This window comes from Armigeres subalbatus, unplaced genomic scaffold, assembly GCF_024139115.2.
Source record: "Armigeres subalbatus isolate Guangzhou_Male unplaced genomic scaffold, GZ_Asu_2 Contig248, whole genome shotgun sequence".
Taxonomy (NCBI): domain Eukaryota; kingdom Metazoa; phylum Arthropoda; class Insecta; order Diptera; family Culicidae; genus Armigeres; species Armigeres subalbatus.
This window is the reverse complement of record NW_026942985.1, coordinates 1-23,200: the sequence shown is the minus strand read 5'-3', so window position 1 is coordinate 23,200 and position 23,200 is coordinate 1. Positions and strand designations below refer to the sequence as shown.

Sequence of the window (23,200 nt, the reverse complement as noted above, 5' to 3'; positions counted from 1 at the left end):
AGAAGCCTCCTTTCAAGAGGCTCCAGAAGCCTCCTTTCAAGAGGCTCAGAAGCCTCCTTTCAAGAGGCTCAGAAGCCTCCTTTCAAGAGCTCAGGAAGCCTCCTTTCAAGAGGCTCAAAGCCTCCTTTCAAGAGGCTCAGGCCTCCTTTCAAGAGGCTCAGAAGCCTCCTTTCAAGAGGCTCAGAGCCTCCTTTCAAGAGGCTCAGAAGCCTCCCTTTCAAGAGGCTCAGAAGCCTCCTTTCAAGAGGCTCAGAGCCTCCTTTCAAGAGGCTCAGACGCCTCCTTTCAAGAGAGCTCGGACGCCTCCTTTCAAGAGGCTCGGACGCCTCCTTTCAAGAGGCTCAGACGCCTCCTTTCAAGAGGCCTCAGACGCCTCCTTTCAAGAGGCCTCAGACGCCTCCTTTCAAGAGGCTCAGACGCCTCCTTTCAAGAGCTCAGACGCCTCCTTTCAGAGGCTCAGACGCCTCCTTTCAAGAGGCTCAGACGCCTCCTTTCAAGAGCTCAGACGCCTCCTTTCAAGAGGCTCAGACGCCTCCTTTCAAGAGGCTCAGAAGCCTCCTTTCAAGAGGCTCAGAAGCCTCCTTTCAAGAGGCTCAGAGCCTCCTTTCAAGAGGCTCAGAAGCCTCCTTTCAAGAGGCTCAGAAGCCTCCTTTCAAGAGGCCTCAGGCCTCCTTTCAAGAGCTCAGGAAGCCTCCTTTCAAGAGGCTCAGAAGCCTCCTTTCAAGAGGCTCAGAAGCCTCCTTTCAAGAGGGCTCCAGCCTCCTTTCAAGAGGCTCAGGCCTCCTTTCAAGAGGCTCAGGCCTCCTTTCAAGAGGCTCAGAGCCTCCTTTCAAAGAGCTCAGGAAGCCTCCTTTCAAGAGGCTCGGAAGCCTCCTTTCAAGAGGCTCAGAGCCTCCTTTCAAGAGGCTCAGAAGCCTCCTTTCAAGAGGCTCCAGGCCTCCTTTCAAGAGGCTCAGAGCCTCCTTTCAAGAGGCTCAGGCCTCCTTTCAAGAGGCTCAGAAGCCTCCTTTCAGAGGCTCAGAGCCTCCTTTCAAGAGGGCTCAGCCTCCTTTCAAGAGCTCAGGCCTCCTTTCAAGAGGCTCAGGAAGCCTCCTTTCAAGAGGCCCCAGAGCCTCCTTTCAAGAGGCCCAGGCCTCCTTTCAAGAGGCCCGGAAGCCTCCTTTCAAGAGGCCCGGAAGCCTCCTTTCAAGAGGCCAGGCCTCCTTTCAAGAGGCCCAGGCCTCCTTTCAAGAGGCCCGGAAGCCTCCTTTCAAGAGGCCCAGGCCTCCTTTCAAGAGGCCAGAAGCCTCCTTTCAAGAGGCCCGGAAGCCTCCTTTCAAGAGGCCAGAAGCCTCCTTTCAAGAGGCCCAGAAGCCTCCTTTCAAGAGGCCCAGAAGCCTCCTTTCAAGAGGCCCAGAAGCCTCCTTTCAAGAGGCCCAGGCCTCCTTTCAAGAGGCCTGAAGCCTCCTTTCAAGAGGCCCAGGAAGCCTCCTTTCAAGAGGCCCGGAAGCCTCCTTTCAAGAGGCCCGGAAGCCTCCTTTCAAGAGGCCCAGAAGCCTCCTTTCAAGAGGCCCAAGCCTCCTTTCAAGAGGCCCAGAAGCCTCCTTTCAAGAGGCCCGGAAGCCTCCTTTCAAGAGGCCCAGAAGCCTCCTTTCAAGAGGCCAGGAAGCCTCCTTTCAAGAGGCCCAGAAGCCTCCTTTCAAGAGGCCCAGAAGCCTCCTTTCAAGAGGCCCAGGCCTCCTTTCAAGAGGCCCGGAAGCCTCCTTTCAAGAGGCCAGAAGCCTCCTTTCAAGAGGCTCAGAAGCCTCCTTTCAAGAGGCCCGGAAGCCCTCCTTTCAAGAGGCCCGGAAGCCTCCTTTCAAGAGGCCCGAAGCCTCCTTTCAAGAGGCCAGGCCTCCTTTCAAGAGGCCAGAAGCCTCCTTTCAAGAGGCCCAGGCCTCCTTTCAAGAGCCCGGAAGCCTCCTTTCAAGAGGCCCAGGCCTCCTTTCAAGAGGCCCAGAAGCCTCCTTTCAAGAGGCCAGGAAGCCTCCTTTCAAGAGGGCCCAGGCCTCCTTTCAAGAGGCCCGGAAGCCTCCTTTCAAGAGGCCCGGAAGCCTCCTTTCAAGAGGCCAGGCCTCCTTTCAAGAGGCCCAGGCCTCCTTTCAAGAGGCCCAGGCCTCCTTTCAAGAGGCCCAGGCCTCCTTTCAAGAGGCCCAGGCCTCCTTTCAAGAGGCCCAGGCCTCCTTTCAAGAGGCCAGGCCTCCTTTCAAGAGGCCCAGAAGCCTCCTTTCAAGAGGCCAGAAGCCTCCTTTCAAGAGGCCCAGGAAGCCCCCTTTAAAGGGGCCCGGAAGCCTGTTTTCAAGAGGCCCGGAAGCCTCCTTTAAAGAGGCCCGGAAGTCTCCTTCAAAGAGGCCCGGAAGCCTCCTTTAAAGAGGCCCGGAAGCCTCCTTTCAAGAGGCTCGGAAGCCTCCTTTCAAGAGGCTCGGAAGCCTCCTTTCAAGAGGCTCGGAAGCCTCCTTCCAGGAGGTTCGGAAGCTTGATGTATAAATTTAATTTGAAATGGAAAGTTTCGTGAATTAACGAACTTTTTGAATAGATACCATGTGAACAATGTAGAGTCATATATTCTGATAGTTTCCAGGTCTGTTCTCCATATAGCATGTCAAATACTCTTATTTTTATTACGGATAGAGGGATCTCAATGAATGCAAAAGTTCGAAGGGGTACCTCTCAAGAAAAAGGTTGAGAGCCGCTGACTTAGACGATCAACCTTTGATCAATATTGAACGACATTTCGAATGATAATTCACACAAAAACAGTTTCAAATAGAGAATTTACCATCAGGTGTCTATTAGACTTGTAGGGATACGAGTTGTTTCTTCTTCTTGAACAAATCGGGACACGTGTCAATGATATGAACATGTAAATAAAACCATGAAGCTTGGTCATCATCAAAGCAAAAAAAAATTACTGTAACGATGTACCTCTGTTCATGCCGTAATAAACAAGGATGGTCTAGGTCTGCGGAATTGATGTCGTCCAACCAACGTCGTTACCATTTCTCTCTCGTGTATCTCGTGTTGGCGCAGTAATCGTAAATCAATTAGCCTGGCTCGTTGATTGAAATCAGGCTCCGTTCAAATCGCTTTATGGCCGCTCAAACACGCAAAAAGGACCCAATAAACAATTGTCGTGTATCTGTGTGTGGTAAGTTTCGTCTGGATTATGTTCCCATTACACGGCGATGACGACGAGTACGATAAGTAATACCCAAACATACACGCATTTCGGTTCGAAAGCTGTCGGTACGGTGGGCGAGAGATTGTAGGATGCCTGAATATTGGACCCCGGAAAAGGGATGAAGCGTAGCGCTTAGAAGTGCGAAATGAAGTAACTTTTCTTATCACGGTCGGCTCTATCTCGGTCACGTAGGTGCACATCGGTGGCGGCGGGATTACGGCGACGCCACATGGGTGGCGAGTTAGCTACCTGCCTGTCGCCTGCCCTCGGTAACAAAGAGTCAAAAGGCTTTCGTGAATGCTGCCATCGGGCAGGGTCGATTCCGGTCAGTGATAATAAAAATAAATAGGTGTCGACGGCAGGATGAACATAAATTTTGTCCTTGGAATAGCACACACACTCTCTGTGTGTCTTTCCAGGCAGAATACAAGGATGGAACGGTCTGTTGTTTTTGGGTCGTGCGATGGTGCTTCTGTTTGAAATAGTGCTGCAGAGGCTCGTTCCGTAGGTTTTTCTCGCATTGTGGTAAAGTTCATTAGGAATTTCGGGATCTGTAAAGGAGGAGACAATACTTTGCGTAGGGGATTGTCTTTCCTGGTTTTATTCGATAATGGCTTCCCTACATGGAACTTAAGCCGCAGAAGGCTCGATTAAGAAAGTGGGATCTGCCATGAAATTTCGTTATTGCCATTTCGGAGGATTTTCGGGCATTATTGTTATGTGAAAAAGCTTTACTGGTTTTTTGTTACACCTATCTGAATTTAATTGGAATTGGTTTTAATCGTATAGGAACATTTGCTGTTCTTAGAAAACATAGGAAAACGTTAAATGGAATAATAATAAATTGTCTACATTTATTACGTGATCCTGAAAAAGAGTTGAGTTTTGCTTGAAATGGAAGCAAATGTTTTAAATGGATGCCAGAAGATTGTGGTCAGAAGTTAATGGCTTTGCGTAGCTTGGTCTACAATCCTTGTCACCAAAAGATGGCGGTAACCTTTCACAGATTCTAAAAATCTATACGACTTCCGTGAAATAACTGGCATTTTCTATGTTTTCTGTAACTCAACTTACATCAAACGAACAAAGGGTCCAATCATTGTGAACTTTGTAACCAATTCGGACGTTCCTAAAATCACAATATTTCATTGGAAAAAATATGCCGTCGGAAAAGTTCATCGAAGTGGCAAAGCACAGCACAATCGTTCAATACCTCCGAATCAGGATTCGTTCCGACGGCACTTTGAACTAGTCTTTCTCAAGTGCGACAAATTGGAAGGGTGTGCGAAAAAAAATCCAAGAATCGTCACCATCACTCGTTATGTCCCGTTTATCGAGAGATGAAACAACGTCGATTGATGGACCGACCGGTGCGAAACATCGTAGGTAGGAACGGTAGGTTTAGGTGCAAATTAGTGCGGTCGAGCAGCTTCAAAAATCCGAAAAAGTTTCCCCCCTGCATTGGGAGCGCCAGGTTCGTTGGATCAGGCCAATGGGGGTGAGCTTTTACTAACGAGGTTGGTCGATTGATGTTGGAGACCTTTTCGGCAGAGAAAGTTCAAAACAGTCCTGGCAGAGGATGGCATTGTTCGTCAATTGAATGGCAGTTTTCTGTTTCTAGTAAATGTTGATTTTCCTTGCGAATGGCTCTGATCAATTGGGAATATTGTTTGAGGGTCGGCGCAAAGTGGTTGCCAGTCATGTGGCACGTTTTTTGTTTCGCCAGCATTTGGAATTGAACCCGTTTGAAGTTAAAGTTCCAACGTTAGGAATATTTGATTCGATTGCACCCTCTCAAATTCTGACGAAACGATGTGCGTGTTAATACCTTGTTTGAAAAAAAATCGGATTGTAGTAATGTAACATGTTATTGGGATCTGAATAAAACCAGAATACTATATTTTTTTTTGTGAAAAATCGAGAAAGTTATTCTTTCATGATCTTTACTGAACGACCACTACTGACCTGATCTTCACCATAAGACAACTCCCACAACAATGCCCTTCTGCCCTTCTTTCCCACTAGGTCAACACTTTCAACTTAAATTTCGCCAGCTTTTCAAGTTGTTCTATTAGCATTCCCACAGTTATAGATTGAAGGCTTTCTTACGACTGCCATTGCATGAACATGTATCTTGTGTGATGGAAGCGGGAGTGCTTTAAAAAGGGAGAAACTAGTCATCAGTGTATTTTCGGCAGTCACCATATTCAGTGAACACTCCCTTACTCGATATTAAAGGGACCATCGAGTTAGGGAGGTATCGAGGTAGGGAACACATTTATATATTTTTACTGAAGTATTAAATACTTTTCACAGCATGTCGAAATATGGTTTAAGGTCATTTGATTTGGCCGAAAGGGTCATTTTTGACCAAAAGGATCATTTGGTGAACGCCATTTGGCCGACTGCCCTTCGGCCAAATAGTTAAAATTGTTATATGCTGTTATCAAGTGAAGGGACCAGCAAGATGTACGAATTGAACAGTGAAAACTGAGAACATAGAACTAAGAAATGTGGAGTGGAAATTGAGATGTTCGAAGTGAGTGTAAAGTAGTTAGAAGTGAAAACTGAGAAGTGGAAATCAGTACTTATTAGTGAGATGTGTGCAGTAACAAATGAGAAGTAAGTATTGGAATATGAGAAACGAGTGGTGAGAAGTGAGTGAACTGAGTATTAGTGAGATGCGAAGTGAGAAGTAGGAAGTAGGTAGCGAGAAAAACAGAAGCAAGAGGTGAGAAGTGAAGAATGATAATTTGGATGTGAGAAGCGAGATGTAGAGGAAGTAAGAAGTGAGTGGGGAGATATGACAGAAAGAAGAAGCTAGAAAAAATGAGGTAGAAGTAAAAAGGAAGAAGATAGAAAGACGAAGAAAAGTAAAAGCAAGCAAGCAAAGCATGAAGTAAAAAAAAAAGAAAGAAAAAGGCAGAAAAAGGAAGATAAAAGGAGGAAGGGTGAAACATGGATATCGAAGAAAGATAGGAAGATAGAAGCGGAAATAAGGAAGAAAACGGATGAAAGTAAAAGGAAGAAGGAAAAAGGAAGAAAAGAAAATAAATAAGGGGAAGGGTAATGAAAAAAGAAGAAGGAAGAGGAGATAAGGAAGAAGACAGAAAGGAAATAGGTAAAGGAAGAAAAAAGAAAAAGGATGCGAAAAGAGTGTAACATTTCAATAATATAGTTCAAAACAAAACAGTACCAAATTAAACTTATTTTAAATATAATTTTATTTTCTCCGTGTAATCCTGAGCATAAAAAGTTAAACGCTGCCCTCGTTTGGCCGAAATAGTCATTTGGCCGAAAAGGTCAATTGTCCGAAAAGGTCATTTGGCCGAAAGGGTCATTAAGCCGAAAGGGCCATTATGCCGAAAGGGTCTTTAGGCCGAAGGGTTTTTTGGCCGAAAGGGTCGTTTGGCCGAACGGATCCTTTGGCCGAAAGGGTCATTTAACCGAAAGGGTCTGTTTGCGCATGAAATTGATTTCGAGTATTTGTTGTTCTGGAGCCACCACGCGATCCACATTTAATGCGCAGCATTGAACGCACTCTGCCGTGTAATTAAGTTGAGTTAGTGTGTAAGATAGTCACAAATACAATTGCTGATCAACCGATCGACCGTCCACTTCGGACCTGCTCGAATCAGCTACCACTGTAGCATAGAAACGTAGATACGGCAGAGAGTTTAGTTGTAAATAAACCGCGATCGCGTACACTCGAATAAAGCGAGAGTTTTAGTTTCGTCTGAAATAAAGAGTGTTTGTTTACGTTGCCCGCGAGTGTTTCACTACATTAATTCCGCTGATCAGTATCCGTTTCGGTTATGTACGCAACATAATTTGGTCCTTGTAGAGCCGGATCAAGCGGAATTTGAACATTGTTGCGATCGTGAGTCCAGAACAGTTTCGCGAGTGAACCATTTGTATTCGCGGAACAATTGGACATTGTGCAGTGTTGAAGAAAAGATTCCCACCATTTTCTCCATTACCGATGTGACGAGTTGGAAAGCGCCAAGAACAGAAGGGATTCAGGACGAAGATTGAAAAGGATTCTGGACGAGGATCGAGAAGAATAACAAGAGGAGGAGGACAACGAATGGAAGCTGGAATCAGGAGACGAAAGCTGGGAAGTACAGTGTGATTTTGGTTGTGGTCTGTGGCATGAAACATTAATTAAAGAATCGATTTGCAAACGACATTTTGGTTTTTATTGACAACAGCTGATTCCTTGTGGGTTCGCTAAAATCTGGTCGGTCTTGAAATTTGCTGGTTATTTGGTTGGCTCGATTTGTCCGCTGGTAGAAATTCCCCTCGCTGCTGTCATTTTGGGTGGTCAGTCAGTCTTGTCTCGCGGCGCGTGGAACGGAGTCGATTCAACGGTGAAAAAGTGTTCAATGAGTGCATAATTACAGTGGCAGTGCGCAGTGCAAACGAATATTCCAATATTGTGCGGTGATCAGTGGTTAGTGGTTTATGAGCAGTGAATTGCGAAATCTGACCAAAAAGGAAAGACATGTTCGGAACACTATTGGCACAGTGCATCAGTTTGTGGACGGTTTTGTGGAAGAAAGAGACCAAGAGCAAGTGGAGATTCGTTTGCATCTGTTGGACGAGGCATTCAGTGAATTCATGAAAGTACGGCAGAAGATTGAAGTTCGTCTCGATGAAATTGACAAAGAAAGGTATGAGGCAGAACCAGGCGAATCGGCGAAGGCTCGTTCAGCGAAGTTGGAGGCTGCGTCCATGCAAAGAGATGCTGATAATGCTGCTGTTGCCAGTGAGGTGGAGAATTTGTACTGCAAACTCAAGGCCACTTTGGAGCGGTTACGTGTTAAAGCTAAGGAAAACAGTTTGGTAACGAATTCGGTTTCTTCGATGTCGTCGATCAAGCTGCCGGAGATCAAGCTACAGCAGTTTTCTGGAAAATTACGGGACTGGATTCCATTCAGGGATGCATTTCACAGCCTGATACACCACAACGTGAAACTCAACGATATGGATAAGTTCACGTATCTTCGCTCATCCTTGTTTTTCGAAGCCCTGCAGGAGATAGAGATGATCGAGCTTTCAGCGGCGAATTACACCGTGGCCTGGAATGCGCTAGAAAACCGGTATCAGAACAAAAAACTGATCGTGATGCCTTGTTCAGATTACAGCTGAATAACATGTTATTCGAAGGTGTTACTTCTGAATAACAAAACCGTTCGCACTAGCATTTTAGGTAATACTATTTGACAGCTGACAACATGTGTCAAGCGCCAAATTTTTTCGAGCAGTTTGTTGTTTGTTTACAAATATGCAGCGAGATTCTTCAAATTAGAATTCAATTATTATTAAACAATTATTCTGTTTGCGATAAAATAACCGTGATGAGATTTTTTATTAATTTGCTTTTTTTCGTTATTGCAAGAAGGGGACCAAACATAGAAGGCTTGAGTTCAGTATGGGATGAAACTGATAATGATTAGTATGCGATAAAAAGCCAGAAGTATTTGTGTGCTTCGTTTAAATTTTATTTTGCTCATTTTTCCATCGCAAATTGGCTAGGAACTTTTGGTTACAAGTAGGTAATTACATTAGCTTGTTTACTGATGTTGCTTTCTATATAAAATGGTGTGTATTGTTAGTCTTAGGTTTCGTCATCGGTGAACGGGATGTGAAGTCGAGGATTCCATAAATATTACACAGGCAGAAAGCATCAATGGAGCCTGGGAGGTCAAGATTGTTCAGAAATAATATTTAGCAGCTGCAAGACGAGCCAACGTGAATTCAAGTTAAACAAAATTGTATTACCAAAACAGTGTGACAATGGAATTCACGGAACAACCGCAGCGCGAGAAAACAGGATTCCTGGAACCCGAACTAACTCGCGAACTACGGTGAAAATTCCAAAATTATTCAGTATTATCGTTTGGAGCGACCGACGGCTTTTTATTGCGGTAAGCCCGAAACAGTTTATTATGCAATATATTTTTAAAATTTTCAAAATAATGTTGCTGGCGGTAATAACATAGATATAATATAATAATTTTATGTATTTAGATGCGTCTAGTCCTTGGACCCAATGGGAAGTGTCATCAGTGTTGGTTGATTATTCTGCACCTATTCTGTAGATCCAGTTTTGCTCAAAAGGTCATCGGAAGACCACAAGTTGTCGGTAGTGATAGTATTATAATTGGTTTTAGGAGTAAGAAACCCACCGTCGTTTCACCCACAAGAGGATGTACGAAGTAACTTCCAATTTTTATAATAAAATAACAATTGAACAACGCAGGATGATATCGCACGTAATCATCATCAGAGGAGATGGTATTAGTTGCCAAAATCAGCAAAAACCATTCATCACATTCCATTTATATCTCAACTTAGGTGAACTAGAGAGGGATACTAGAGTAGAATGATTCGACCGAAATAAAGATATTCAAACGCATTTACTTCTTCTTCTTCTTCTTCTTCTATGGGTCTACATTCCAAGTGGAACCTGGCCCGCTTTTCAACTTGGTATCCTTCACAATTTTCTCAGTTATAATTTGAAAGCTTTTCTATGCCCGCCATTGCATAAGTGTGTCTCCTGTTTGGCAAGTACAATGAATACATTATGCCCAAGCAATCGAGATTGTTTCCCACCCGAAAACATACTAGACTGAACCGAAAATCGAACTTGTTAACTCTTGATTCGCAGTCCTACGCATTCAGTTAAAGGCAGATAGCTTAAGGGCTAAATATATTCAAGTTAATATGAATTAGACGGTTTAAATTAAATGTAAGTAATCTGAAAATCTATTCTTGTTTTTATTAACTATGGGTTCAATTCAGTTTTAATCTAGCTTTATTTTAATGAATTTAAAAATTATTTATGAAAGTTTCCCAAGTAATACCGAATTTAAGAATTTGTTGTATAACGGTTAGAAAGATGAAATACAAAACATAACGTGTTCGAAGTAAGTTGTGAAAAGGTGTCTGTTAAACATACAGCTTATTGATTGATAGAAGATGTTTTGTATTACATTCTCACGACTTTCTGATAACATGTAATTTGATTAATTGCATATTATTCGGCAACTCGGCCGTACGAAAACCATTTTTTTGTTAAATATCTTAGCTGTGCATATGCACAGCATATGTTCGAAATGGACAAATTGAGATGAAATTTGCGAAAAAGAATCCACGTGTCTTGGAGGACTCGAACCCTCAACCTCCTACTCTCTATATAGGCGTGATATCCCTACACAACAAGACCACTTAAAGGTCGTTTGCTTTTCCGCAAACGTGACCTTTAAATATCAATAGAATAGTGAAGATTCTTTTCGAAATTCAAGCATAAGTATATGATATTTAACAAAAAAATGTAATTTGATATTTGTTTGGTTTTTCAAGATGTTTTGTTTTACACTCTCTAGACATAGAACATGTCGCCAGGATGATTTCTCGAACTTTCAATAAACATGTTCATTTTTTGACATTTGTTTAGTTAGAAGGTATGCAGTTATGATCGACATGAATTTCAAATACCATGTATGTGTATTTTAATTTATTTTATCAAAATGGAATTCTAAAATACGTATGCATGGATTTTTTTCAACCAATCCTGTAAATATTGTTTTGGAATGAAACATTTATCAACAGTTTTTGTTGTACATATTAAATTTACAGATCATATTATTTTGAGTGAATGTTATTGAAAACTCACTTCCAACTTAACTAAACATAAACAACCTATATGTTTTTTTTTTTCACTTTCATTCAACAAACTTTGTTACTTGGGTTCAATGCATTCGTAATTTAATTCCATTCAACTTTTATTATGAGTTATGAGAAGTCGAACACTTGTGGAATACGTTACAATGGCGGGTTTTCAAATATGGCCGGAATTTCGATATGATCAATTCTTTCGCGATGTGGTTCGGAACACCGGAGTACTTCTACAACTCTTCGATGCACACGATCTTCTGACTATCGGGAGAAATCCAAAGTTAGATCGGCGGAATCCAGTACCGATTACGACTTATCGTGTGCATTCTGCAGGCAATTTCTAAATCGTTTCTCCTTCACATAATTAGGAACTCAAAATGCAAGTCAGCAGCTACTTGGTAATATAATCGATATTTGATATTTAATATTTAATATTTAATTTTCAATATTTAATATTTAATTTTTAATTTTTAATATTTAATATTTAATATTTAGAATTTAATATTTAATATTTAATATTTAATATTCAATATTTAATATTTAATATTTTATATTTTAATTTTTTTTTCAGTATTTTACATTAAATATTTATAAATATTTAATTTTGAATATTAAATAATAAATATTAAATATTAAATATTAAATATTAAATATTAAATATTAAATATTAAATGTTAAATATTAAATATTAAATATTAAATATTAAATATTAAATATTAAATATTGAATATTAAATATTAAATATTAAATATTAAATATTAAATATTAAATATTAAATATTAAATATTAAATATTAAATATTAAATATTAAATATTAAATATTAAATATTAAATATTAAATATTAAATATTAAACATTAAATATTAAATATTAAATATTAAATATTAAATATTAAATATTAAATATTAAATATTAAATATTAAATATTCAATATCAAATAGTAAATATTAATTATTAAATATTAAATATTAAATATTAAATATTAAATATTAAATGCGACAGTCCATCATGAAGTATACCTTGTCAATTTTCAGTCCATCGTTCTACACAGCTGATTGGAGAATCCGATAGAAAACAAAAAGGAAATCAAAAATGACATTGCCGTATAATCCAATTGGACACGCGAAATGACCAACCACTTGAATGCAAGAAAACATGCGCAGGGCCTTCGGACTTCAGTCGAGCAGCAAATTCGATCAGTTGTATCATGTTATTCGCAATAACATGTTTTTCAAAGGTGTTATTCGGCTGTCAGAAATGTATGGGAATATTACCTTCGAATAACATGTTATTGGCCGAATAACACCAAAGCGCGAATAACATGTTATTCGACCGTAGTGTGGATATAGTATGAAGGCGCATTTGGATGCGATTTTCAACGTGGAGTTCATGAAACGTGAGAGCTACGAGTCGCTCAATAACGTAGTCAGTGAATTCGAGAAGAATCTTCAAATGCTTGACAAGATCGGAGAAAATACAGTTGGCTGGAGTACTATGCTCGTCCATATGGTTTGCGCACGACTTGATCCAGTTACGCTGCGACTCTGGGAGACCAACCACAACTCGAGAGAAGTTCCACAGTACGTCAACTTGATTACCTTCTTGAAGAACCATTGCGCAGTCCTTCAATCAGTCGGCCAATCCAGTAGGCCGGTTCAACTAGAGGTCAGAAAGCCGAAGTTTGGAGTGAGCCATCCATCCACTACCGGGCGATGCTGCTTCTGCTCGGAGCCATTCCATTTGGCCTTTTTCTGCAAGAAGTTCCAGAAGATGAAGCTTTCAGATCGGTACGATGCTGTGAAGAGAAACGGATTGTGCCTAAATTGTCTTTCAGCCGGTCATCTAGCACGCTCTTGCAGCAAGGGATTCTGCCGTCTTTGCGGAAAACGACACAACACGCTGCTTCATCCGTCGAATGATTCGGCGAACAGTGCAACACAAAGATCCTCCGTTTCACAGACGACACGACGACCCCCAAGTGAATATCAACAAATCCAACAGTTAGCACAATCGAGACCACAAAACCAAAACATAGCACGTCACACACTCCAAGCCGCACCACCCACAGTTGTCAATACACCGTCGCAAAGCACAAACTCGCTCCCAGCTACAGACCCACCACACACTAATCAAAACACAATAGCACTACACTCCCTCGCACAATCATCCAAACGCCAAGTCTTGTTATCAACCGCCATTGTACGAGTGAAGGATCGTTTTGGCAACTCTAAACTCGCACGAGCATTGCTTGACTCATGCTCTCAATATTGCTTTGTAACCGAAAGGCTTTGACGAAAGCTCAATCTAGAGCTATTTCCTGATTCGGGTCGTGTTCGACGCTTCATGTCAAAGCTCAACTGGAGTGTCGCTAAACGATGGTGGGTCCAGTCGTCCAAGAAGACCTGTTCGCGATCAGCATCCGATTCAGATTCCATCCCATCGCGATTGTTGCAGATGTTGCCAAAATGTACCGTATGATTAACGTGCAGCCAAAAGACCAGAACCTACAGCGCATCTTCTGGAGAGAATCTGCCAATGAAGAACTTCGAGAGTTCCAGCTGACGACGGTGACATACGGTACAGCATCGGCGCCGTACTTGGCAACGCGATGTTTGCAGCAACTAGCAATTGAAGGTGAAGGTACGCATCAAACAGCAGCAAAGATTCTGAAACAAGACTTCTACGTGGACGATATGATTACCGGAGTTGAAGACGTTGAAGAAGGCGTGAAACAAGTCAACGAAATGATCATGCTAACGAACACGGCGGGATTCGTGCTCCGAAAATGGAATTCAAACTGTGAGGAGATAGGGTAAACTGGGGTAAAATGCACCCCCGGGGCAAAACGACCTTTTGGCATTTTTGGCGGTGTTTCATGCATACTTTCAAGAATGTTTACTGCTGGACTGGTAGTTCGAGATCCGAAGTACATGCGCTGTAGCAAATACTCTCGAGAAATTGCCGAAAATGTCCTCAAAAACGTCAAAAGGTCGTTTTGCCCCGGGGGTGCATATTACCCCAGTTTCCCCTATTGGCCAATCTTCCAGCTGACCTGCGTGACGAGCGCATTACGAAGCGCATCGTGGCCTCTGATGCTTCGATGTTGTTCGATCCTCATGGAATAGTCGGTCCAGTGGTGGTTCAAGCAAAATTATTCATCCAAAAGCTGTGGAAGCATAGCTACACATGGGACGAACCGCTACCAGATGAATTGCAGGAGTATTGGCGTGAATATCGGAGAAATCTAGTCGCCCTCGGGTCTCTATCAGTTCCACGTTGGGTCGGCTACAGCAGAAATTGCTCCGAAGTACAGCTCCATGGTTTTGCGATGCATCCAACAAGGCTTACGGTGCTTGCTTGTATCTAAGGTGCGCACATACAGACGGTGAAATCACTGTACAATTGATAACATCCAAATCGAGAGTCGCTTCTCTGGATGATCTCAAGAAGAAAAAGCGGAAGCAATCCATTCCGCGTCTGGAGCTTCTGCTCTGCCCTTCTGCTCAGCCATTTGTTGGAGACTTTTCAAGCCAGTGTCAAGATTCAAATGAAAGTTTTTCTATGGACCGACTCTATGATAGTTCGTTGCTGGTTGGCATCCCCTCCCTCGCGATGGCAAGTGTTCATTGCAAATAGAGTATCGGAGATACAGTACTTGACGAGAGACTGTGATTGAAATCACGTACCCGGAGCTGAAAATCCAGCGGATATTGTGTCTCGTGGTATGACGCCAGCTCAATTGCATTATCAGTCTATGTGGTGGAACCGTCCCTTTTGGCTGCGACAAAATCAAGATACCTGGCCTGCGGTTTCCCGAGTCACCGAAGAGCAATTTGATGCTGAAATGCTGGAAAAAAGACGTGCTGTTGCGTTGCCTGTAGCAGTCGTACCATCGAGTGAAGTATTTTCGTTACGTTCCTCGCTTACAACACTAGTACGTTTGGTGGTTCTTCTTTGTCGCTTCATGTTCAACGTTCGACCGCAGAACAGATCCTGTCGCAAAACTGGACCCATTACCCGAGAAGAGTTCGAGGATAACTACAAGTTTCTAATCCGCCTAGCCCAATCGGAATGTTTTACCCAAGAATTGTTGGATTTGAGAAAGGGTAGACAGGTCAAAGATTCGTCCAAGATTCATAGTCTACACCCCCAAATGATTGATGGGTTACTCCGGGTTGGTGGCCGGCTGCGCAACGCACCTGTTCCAGAGAATCGGAAACACCCAATCATACTGCACCATAGTCATCAGCTGTCCAAGGTAATCCTCACGGATTTTCAACAAAAACTATGTCACGCTGGCCAACAGTTGCTCGTTGCCAGTGCAAGAGAGGAATTCTGGATTACCTCCATTCGCAGTCTTGCTCGCAAGGTGATTTTTGAGTGCGTCAGATGTTTCCCTTCAAAACCAAGAGTCTTACAGCAGCTGATGGCGGATTTGCCTCCCGAAAGAGTAACTCTGACGTCACCATTCCTCAAGGTTGGAGTGGATTATTGCGGCCAATTCTTGGTCACATACCCAAATCGTCGCTGTAGCCCGAAGAAATGTTTTGTGGCAGTATTCATGTGTCTAGTTACCAAGGCAGTTCACCTAGAACTCGTTGCTGACTTAACCACAGAGGCTTTCGTTGCTGCTCTAAGGCGATTCGCCGCACGGCGCAGGCGACCAACTGTCGTTATGTGCGATAACACAAAAAAATGTATGGGAGCTAAGCGAGAGCTGGAAGAGCTACGACGTTTATTCGAAGGACAGCAATTCCAAGATGCGGTTACTGCAGAAGCAGTGAATGAGCGGATAGACTTCAAGTTTATTCCAGCGAGGTCCCCAAACTTTGGCGGACTTTGGGAGGCCGCTGTAGAATCATTCAAAGGAGCGTTCAAGCGGACCATTGGCACGAACATTTTGCAGTACGACGAAATGATTACAGTCCTCACGCAAGTTGAAGCCGTCTTAAATTCGAGACCCCTAACTCCCATTAGCAATGACCCAGGAGATTTTGAGGCACTCACTCCCGGTCACTTCCTCATTCAACGACCATTGACAGCTTTGGCTGATCCAGACATGGGAGCGGTGCCTGCAAATCGTTTGTCTATCTGGCAGAGGTCCCAGAACTACGTTCAAATGCTGTGGAAGAAATGGAGGACTTTGTATCTGTCGGAGTGGGAACCATGGTGCTTTTGAAGGAGGAACAATCGCCCCCGTTGAAGTGGCCACTCGGCCGCGTTACCAAGATTGTCCGTGGACAAGACAACAACGTTCGTGTTGTGGCCATTCGGACACAAACCGGAGAATTCTTGAGGGGTATTTCGAAAGTTTGCGTGCTCCCTATCCGGGACAACGCAGACGTAAGAAACGAGGAAAGTCAACATTCCTCCACCAGTGATGTTGCGGCATCCGCGGAGGCCAACCGGCCTCCGCAGTCCAGTAAGTGTTGTTTTGACATTGTATTCCCAAAAAGTCACCCTATGTTTATCCTCCATAGCCGTCGTCCAGCTGTCCCGAGAACGTGTCCCAACCGTTTGTTGTCAATTTTCGAGGTATACTACGTGCATGTTGGTGAAAGTCGGATATTGTGCATGAATGTCAACTGTACCGCCCTGTCTCCGTTCGAATCCAATCGAACAAGTTCCGCGAGCATGGAATTTGTTATCCATAGAGGCTGCGCTGTCAACGGACACGCAGAAATCGTTTTGAGTCCAACTAATCTCATGGTATTTTTCACGAGGTGCTACCAAACTTGCTCCAATACATCCCAGTATGTCGTTCGGAGGATTGATCACCCTCTGTACACTGTAGCAGTGTCCACCCACGGAGCATGACTAGCTCAGGGTGGAAGGAGTTGAACCTGTCCAGTGAAGCGGAATGAGCTCACCGCTGAAGCAAGATTTTAGCACATGATCCAGTATTCAATAATACACCCCAATTCCATCGAGGCATCATCATCATCATCGTCGCAGGAGCGGCCGCGGGGATCATCCGGCCTCCGCTTCCAGGGAAGTCTTTGTTTGTTATGTTAATTCTTTTGAAATAGCCTCCTATGTTTTTCAAGGTCGAATGATGTCATCCAGCGCCGACGTCGCGTCGCCGAGGGCGATTCGGGGATAGTCCAGGAAATTCCATTTCACCAACCATGACAGGAGACATACCTGAAAGAAGTGCAATATTATTCGAGTTCCTACCATATCAACACGTCCGAATTTGCACCGCAGTTATCCACTGGTAGGAAGTCTACAAACAAAAAACAGAAGAAGCGATCCTGAGCCAGCACAGCAGGTCAAGCGATCCAGAATCCATACAAGCTCTGGTTTTCCGAGTAGCAGTTATTGTGATGAGTCAGCAATCAAGCAATCAGCAAAACAAGTTCTTGTATTGGTGCTGTGTAATTGGTTATGTGTAGTTATAAGTAAACAGTTGAGTGTAGGAAGTAAAATGAGCAAGATTAGGGTGAAATGTGTGATAGTCATGTATGATACGGTTGAAATTGTGCCGATTTCAAGGTGGCCGGCTATGTTTGCGCATGAAATTGATTTCGAGTATTTGTTGTTCTAGAGCCACCACGCGATCCACATTTAATGCGCAGCATTGAACGCACTCTGCCGTGTAATTAAGTTGAGTTAGTGTGTAAGATAGTCACAAATACAATTGCTGATCAACCGATCGACAGTCCACTTCGGACCTGCTCGAATCAGCTACCACGGTAGCATAGAAACGTAGATACGGCAGAGAGTTTAGTTGTAAATAAACCGCGATCGCGTACACTCGAATAAAGCGAGAATTTTAGTTTTGTCTGAAATAAAGGGTGTTTGTTTACGTAGCCCGCGAGTGTTTCACTACATTAATTCCGCTGATCAGTATCCGTTTCGGTTATGTACGCATCAGGGTCTTTTGGCCGAAAGGGTCGTTTGGCCGATAGAGTCATTAGACCGAATAGGACATTTGGCCGAATAGGTTATTTGAAAAGTGAGAAAACCAAATGAGCCAAATGACCCTTTCGGCCGAACAACCCTTTTGGCCAAATTACTTTTTCGGTCAAACGACCTTTTCGGCCTAATGACCCTTTCAGCCAAATAACCGTTTCGCCCAAACGACCCTTTCGACCAAACGACTCTTTTGGCCAAACGAACCTTTCAAATGACCCTTTCGGCCAAACGAACCTTTCGGTCAAATGACCCTTTCGGCCAAAGGATCCGTTCGGCCAAACGACCCTTCCGGCCTAATGGTCTGCTCGGCCAAATGGTATATTCGGCCAAAAAACTTTTGGCCTAGTGGCATTCGGCCAAATGGCTTTCGGCCGAATGGGTTTCAGCCAAACGACCTTTCCTCCTTTCTTATTTATACCTCTCACTTTCCACTTGTCACTTTATTTTTCGCACTTTTCGCTTCGAATTTCTCACTTCAGCCTTTAATTTTTCGTTAGGGTAACCGTACCCTTAGTTGAGGTAGCGCCAATAGCCAATAGAGGTAGTGGGACGGAGATTTTTCATAATTATACACTTCACGATGGTTTCAGTTGATGCGTCATGCTTTAAATATGATTTTCCTTAATAAAATTGACTCCCTTGCACCTATAGTAGTGCAACTCTACCAGTCTCTGGCGAGTCTCATAAAAAATCAATGGATAGCACCACTATGGGAACCAACATTATTTTTTACGCCACTAAAGGAATAGTGTACCTTTTAGTGGTGCAAGCAATACTTGGAAGTTTTTGATGTTAAATGACACCAATTTTAATTTTGTTGGAAAATTTGTTAGTTTATCTATTGGCTAAGGTAATAAAACTTCAAATTTCCCTTAATTATCATTTAAAAAAATCTTTTGTTGATCTTCTAATACCTCCACTATTGGTGCCGTTACCCTACTCACTTTTTACTATTCACAATCTAAGTTAGGTTTCAGCTATTCGGCCAAATGGCATTCGGTCAAACGGAATTCGACCAAATGGGTTTATATCGAGCATGTGAACCATTTCTGACAACATCGAGTTAGCGAGGTGAAAATGCATTGGAAAATTACTTCGACTTAGGGAAAGTTCATTGTATAGGGGAAGTGCACCGGTTTTGGCCAACTTAGTGCCTAATTTGGCCAACCCTGAAAAATACATAATTTTCCAAAATAATCGATCAGTTGAAAGCAGCGTTTAAGCGTGAGGGATATATCTCTTGTTGGAACTAATAAAACCCTTGTGAAATGCTTTATTTTTGGAATTATTCGCAAAATTGGCCAAATTAGGAACATGGCCAAAACCGGTACAGTTCCCCTACTAGATCATTTGATTATTTTCTCGACGTAAGGGATTTGGTTTGAGGTTAGGTCAGAGGAACGATTCGCATGTGATTGAGCTGTAAATGGTTTGAAGTATTTTGCGCGTAGTTATGGTTCCTACGTTGATTTACTGACGACGAGAAAAGGTGAATCAATCAACCATGCAACCCAGTTTCAAGATAACATCAAAATCTGGAACAGCGAGCATTCCCTCTTAAATCAGAAAAAAATATGTCGTCAGCGATCGAGCTAATACAGCGTTAGACAAATTTTTTTTGTCGAAATTCAAATCGGCCTAACTTTTTACTTTTAATCCGATTTTGATAAAACCAGGATCATTATTGATTGGACGCAAAGACTCTTCCGATTTTCTTTTCTAGTTCTTGGTCTTCGATCGAACGACGGACACCGAAGATGTTTGGAGTTTTCCGAGGGTGTGTTTAAAATGCATTTTTCTTGTGCTTGTCGTTTTAGGTGACGTTTTCTTACATCAAGTTTTATGATCACCCCTGAAACTAGAACTCATCTGCCACCATCAAGAACTCGCTGAAATACAGCAATTTCCATAAAATTGGGCAGAAATTTTACCATACGTTTTGAACAGGTGTAACTTTCTTAGAGCACCTGGATCCTGTTATAAACTGGCTAGTGAGTCTTGCAGTCATCAAAATGTATTTTTTAAATGGATTCTATTTTGGAAAAACATGAAATTTTATACGGAAACCCCTGGAACATGCTATAAAGAAAATAGTGAACACTCCTCTCCTGGAAATGTTTTTGTTACCATCGCGATACATCGGCTCGCAAAGCGCATTTTATAGTAATGAAATTTCGATTTTACTACCACTGAATTAACGCCATATCTTGCATTGAACGTTCCGACTGGTACCTTATTAAACTGGAACAGTATCTCATTGTGGCAAAGAGAACAATAGTTACGTGATACAGAAAAACATTCAAATTACTGTGCAGTGTGCATTCCAATTAACATTTATAAATGTAACAAAAAGTATCCTCCAAATTGGTGCGTGGAATTTCAACCCATTCGATATGAACGATAACAATGGAGTGATTTGAATAATTTCAAACAAATGCTTCAATAAGGGTTCTCATTGTTCCGCACACCGATTACTGCATTATTGCACAAATGAGGCTCCATTACTAGCTACAACATCACCCACCACGCTGCTGCTTCATTAATTGACCTCGTTCTCAGAAGCGCTACAATGTCAAATATGTGAAGCGCTGACCTGTGGCATTCCATCCGATGGCCAACCGAGTGATTTGTTGGACGGAAACGAGCTCCGAGGTTGCCGCTACACAGCAGGTGCTAAGAGTAGTGAGCCCAAGGACACTCTGCTATTTCCCGCCATTATCGTTAATTATTATCTGCAAATAGGTCAAAACAAGCATCGAGCCTGATTGATGTGGGATAATTACCGTGTGTCTGAATTTGTGTGCCTGTGTGTGTGGCGATCAACCCATTGAAGGCCGATATCGGAAGCTGGAAAAGTGCCGCTCCTATGGTGGACGAGTGCCAGTCATGATGCTGACCGTCTCGAAGTTCGGTGGATTCATGGCATGGTGGTGATGCCGGCGAAGGTGATGATGCGATGTCCAGGGACCAACCGGAATGGAAATCAATACGGAATATGCAATTTGCGACAAGGCACGCGTATGTGACAATTATGGTAATTTTTATTATTCTCGCGATCTTCTGCGAGCGACGGCGTGAGTACATGACAAGGTATGGTAGCGCAAACACCAAGGACGAACTTCCACTGTCTCATTGTAGTACACTCTCTGTTGCAATGTTGATAACGAAATGCACCCCGGGGAAATTGGAAATGGGCGACGCGACAGTGGGTGCCAGCACTGACATTTGCACTGATGAACTACGCGGATAAAGGTGTACAGAAAGCGAACATTTTTTCTTGTAAATTTTTTATTCGAGTTCGCCAGACGTGGCAACCATCAGCCTTTTTGTAAAAGACCATAATAAATACATTTGACCAGCTGCTTGCACGGAACATACCCAATGTGCGATGGAAGTCCGCAGTCGTCCTAGGAGAGAGAGTCAAGCCCCATCAGGGAGACAATAGTGCGGATCGGATGAGCTTGGTCCGGAATTAATGCAAAATAGAGCTACACAATGGTGATTGTGACAATTTCAGCGGAGCGATTTTTTCCATGTCGTCACTACTGGTACTATCTATCTTTGTTCATTATAGCTATCCATTTTAATCGCTTTCACTGCGAACTGAGTTGGAATGGTTGGCTGCACCGACCAATGACAGAAACGATCGGGCTACGTTCGAACTAGACGGTTCATTGGCAGAGATAATAGCTTCAGTGCTCCCTTAGGACGGTGACGACGCGACGGGACGGACAGTTAAAATGCATTCACGGTGTGGCACTTTTGCTGAAGCTGGGGTTTGGAATGGTTTTTTGATGGAAGCTCAGCCAGACGAGACCGAACTGTTCAGCTACAGCGTTGAATCCAATAGAAATGAATGTGATATACGCAGACATCTAAAGGTTCAGATCTAAAATAACGACAAATTACCAATGCAGCACTTATTTCGAGCAATACACTTGTCGCAGGTGGGTTTCTGAATCTGTGACTAAATCAAGTCATATTGAAGTTTTTGCAATCAAATCTGTCTGAAGTGTGTTACCTACTAGGGATCACTTACCACCTCTTACTGTACAATCGAATGTTTGTCAATCTGTTTAGAATCAGAGGTTTTAATAAATTTAGTTTGCTTTTGTTAAAAGTCAAATCCCTACTGGTACTCGGTTGTGCCAGCCTGGAACAAAAGTGTATAGATGGTTACGATAATTTAGTGAGAGTTTGACTCTTTTACCAACAACTCATTTCAGAAGTATTGCTAGGGCCAGCAGGGAGTGTGTCCAAAGGCCTTGACGATACCTTCCCATGGCCACTGCGAGTTGGGGGGCCTGCCTAGGATTTGGTGGGGTTTGGCAGTGGGCTCAACAAATAAGACAAATGAGACAAATAAAACAAATGAGACAAATAAGACAAAACAAATAAAATAAATTAGGGAAACATGACAATTATTTTTAGACAATTATTATAAGACAAATTTCTTCTTCGTATATTCCTTCAAAAAAAATTTTCGGATATTTGTTCAAATAATCTTTTAAAGAAAATGATCCGGACATTACTTTAGAAAATCATTCGGATGTTCCTCGAGGAATTCATCCGGCCATTATTTCAGGAATTCCCCCAAATATTTTTCCAGGAGGCCCTCCAAATATTTCTCCAAGAGATCCTCCGGATATTTCTTCTTTTTCTACGAGAATTCTTATACGAATATTCCTCTAGGAATTCGTCCGGATTTTGCTCCAGAAATTGTTTTGAATATTTTCGAGATCATAGTAGTCAGCGGCATCGGGTGATTCATTTTTTGCGCAGCGCTGTCATCTTTTCAAAGTTTTATGAATTTTCGATGTGATTATTGTGTAGTGTACGGAAGAGTCGAAATTAGTACCCATGGAGGAATGTGTTATGAGTTGAAATATATCCACTGAGCACTATTTCAGTGCTGATGCAGTTCTCAGATGCTGAATCAATAACTACATGTGCGCCAGAAGCTCTCAGATGGAGCAAAGTTTCGCCCGGCACACGCTTTGTTTCTGAGTACCCAAGCGAGCAAAATCGGAAGAAGCGTGTCTCAACGATAATCCACCTGGTCGAGGGAGTAGCCATTGCCATCGAAGTCTGCTTTCCGGTTATCCGGGACAACGGGCAGTACGAGATCCTTACAAGCGCTCGTAATTCCGGCAGTGGTGCTGTCTAGGCATCGGAATTTAGCTATTAGGATTGCGTTTGCTGCTCCTGAAATTGCGAGACAGCTGTTGCTTCTCAAGCGTGAAGTTTCTAGCCTCCGGATATGGACTAATTTGGTGAGATTGTATCAAAATGTATTGTATCGAGTTTCTATTGACTAAAACTAAATACGTGGTGAATATAAAAATCCAGAAATTTGCTTATGGCTCCATTATCCAATTGATAATGGTAGTATAAACATGC

The 23,200-nt window shown here is 42.7% G+C and overlaps 1 protein-coding gene across 1 annotated transcript; it reads left to right on the top strand.

The window, feature by feature from the left end:
* Positions 1 to 7,663: 7,663 nt before the first annotated feature.
* LOC134203837 (uncharacterized) lies at positions 7,664 to 8,350 on the top strand. The gene has a single exon (XM_062678684.1). The coding sequence runs from the start codon at positions 7,664 to 7,666 to the stop codon at positions 8,348 to 8,350; it is 687 nt and encodes a 228-aa protein (XP_062534668.1).
* Positions 8,351 to 23,200: the final 14,850 nt, after the last annotated feature.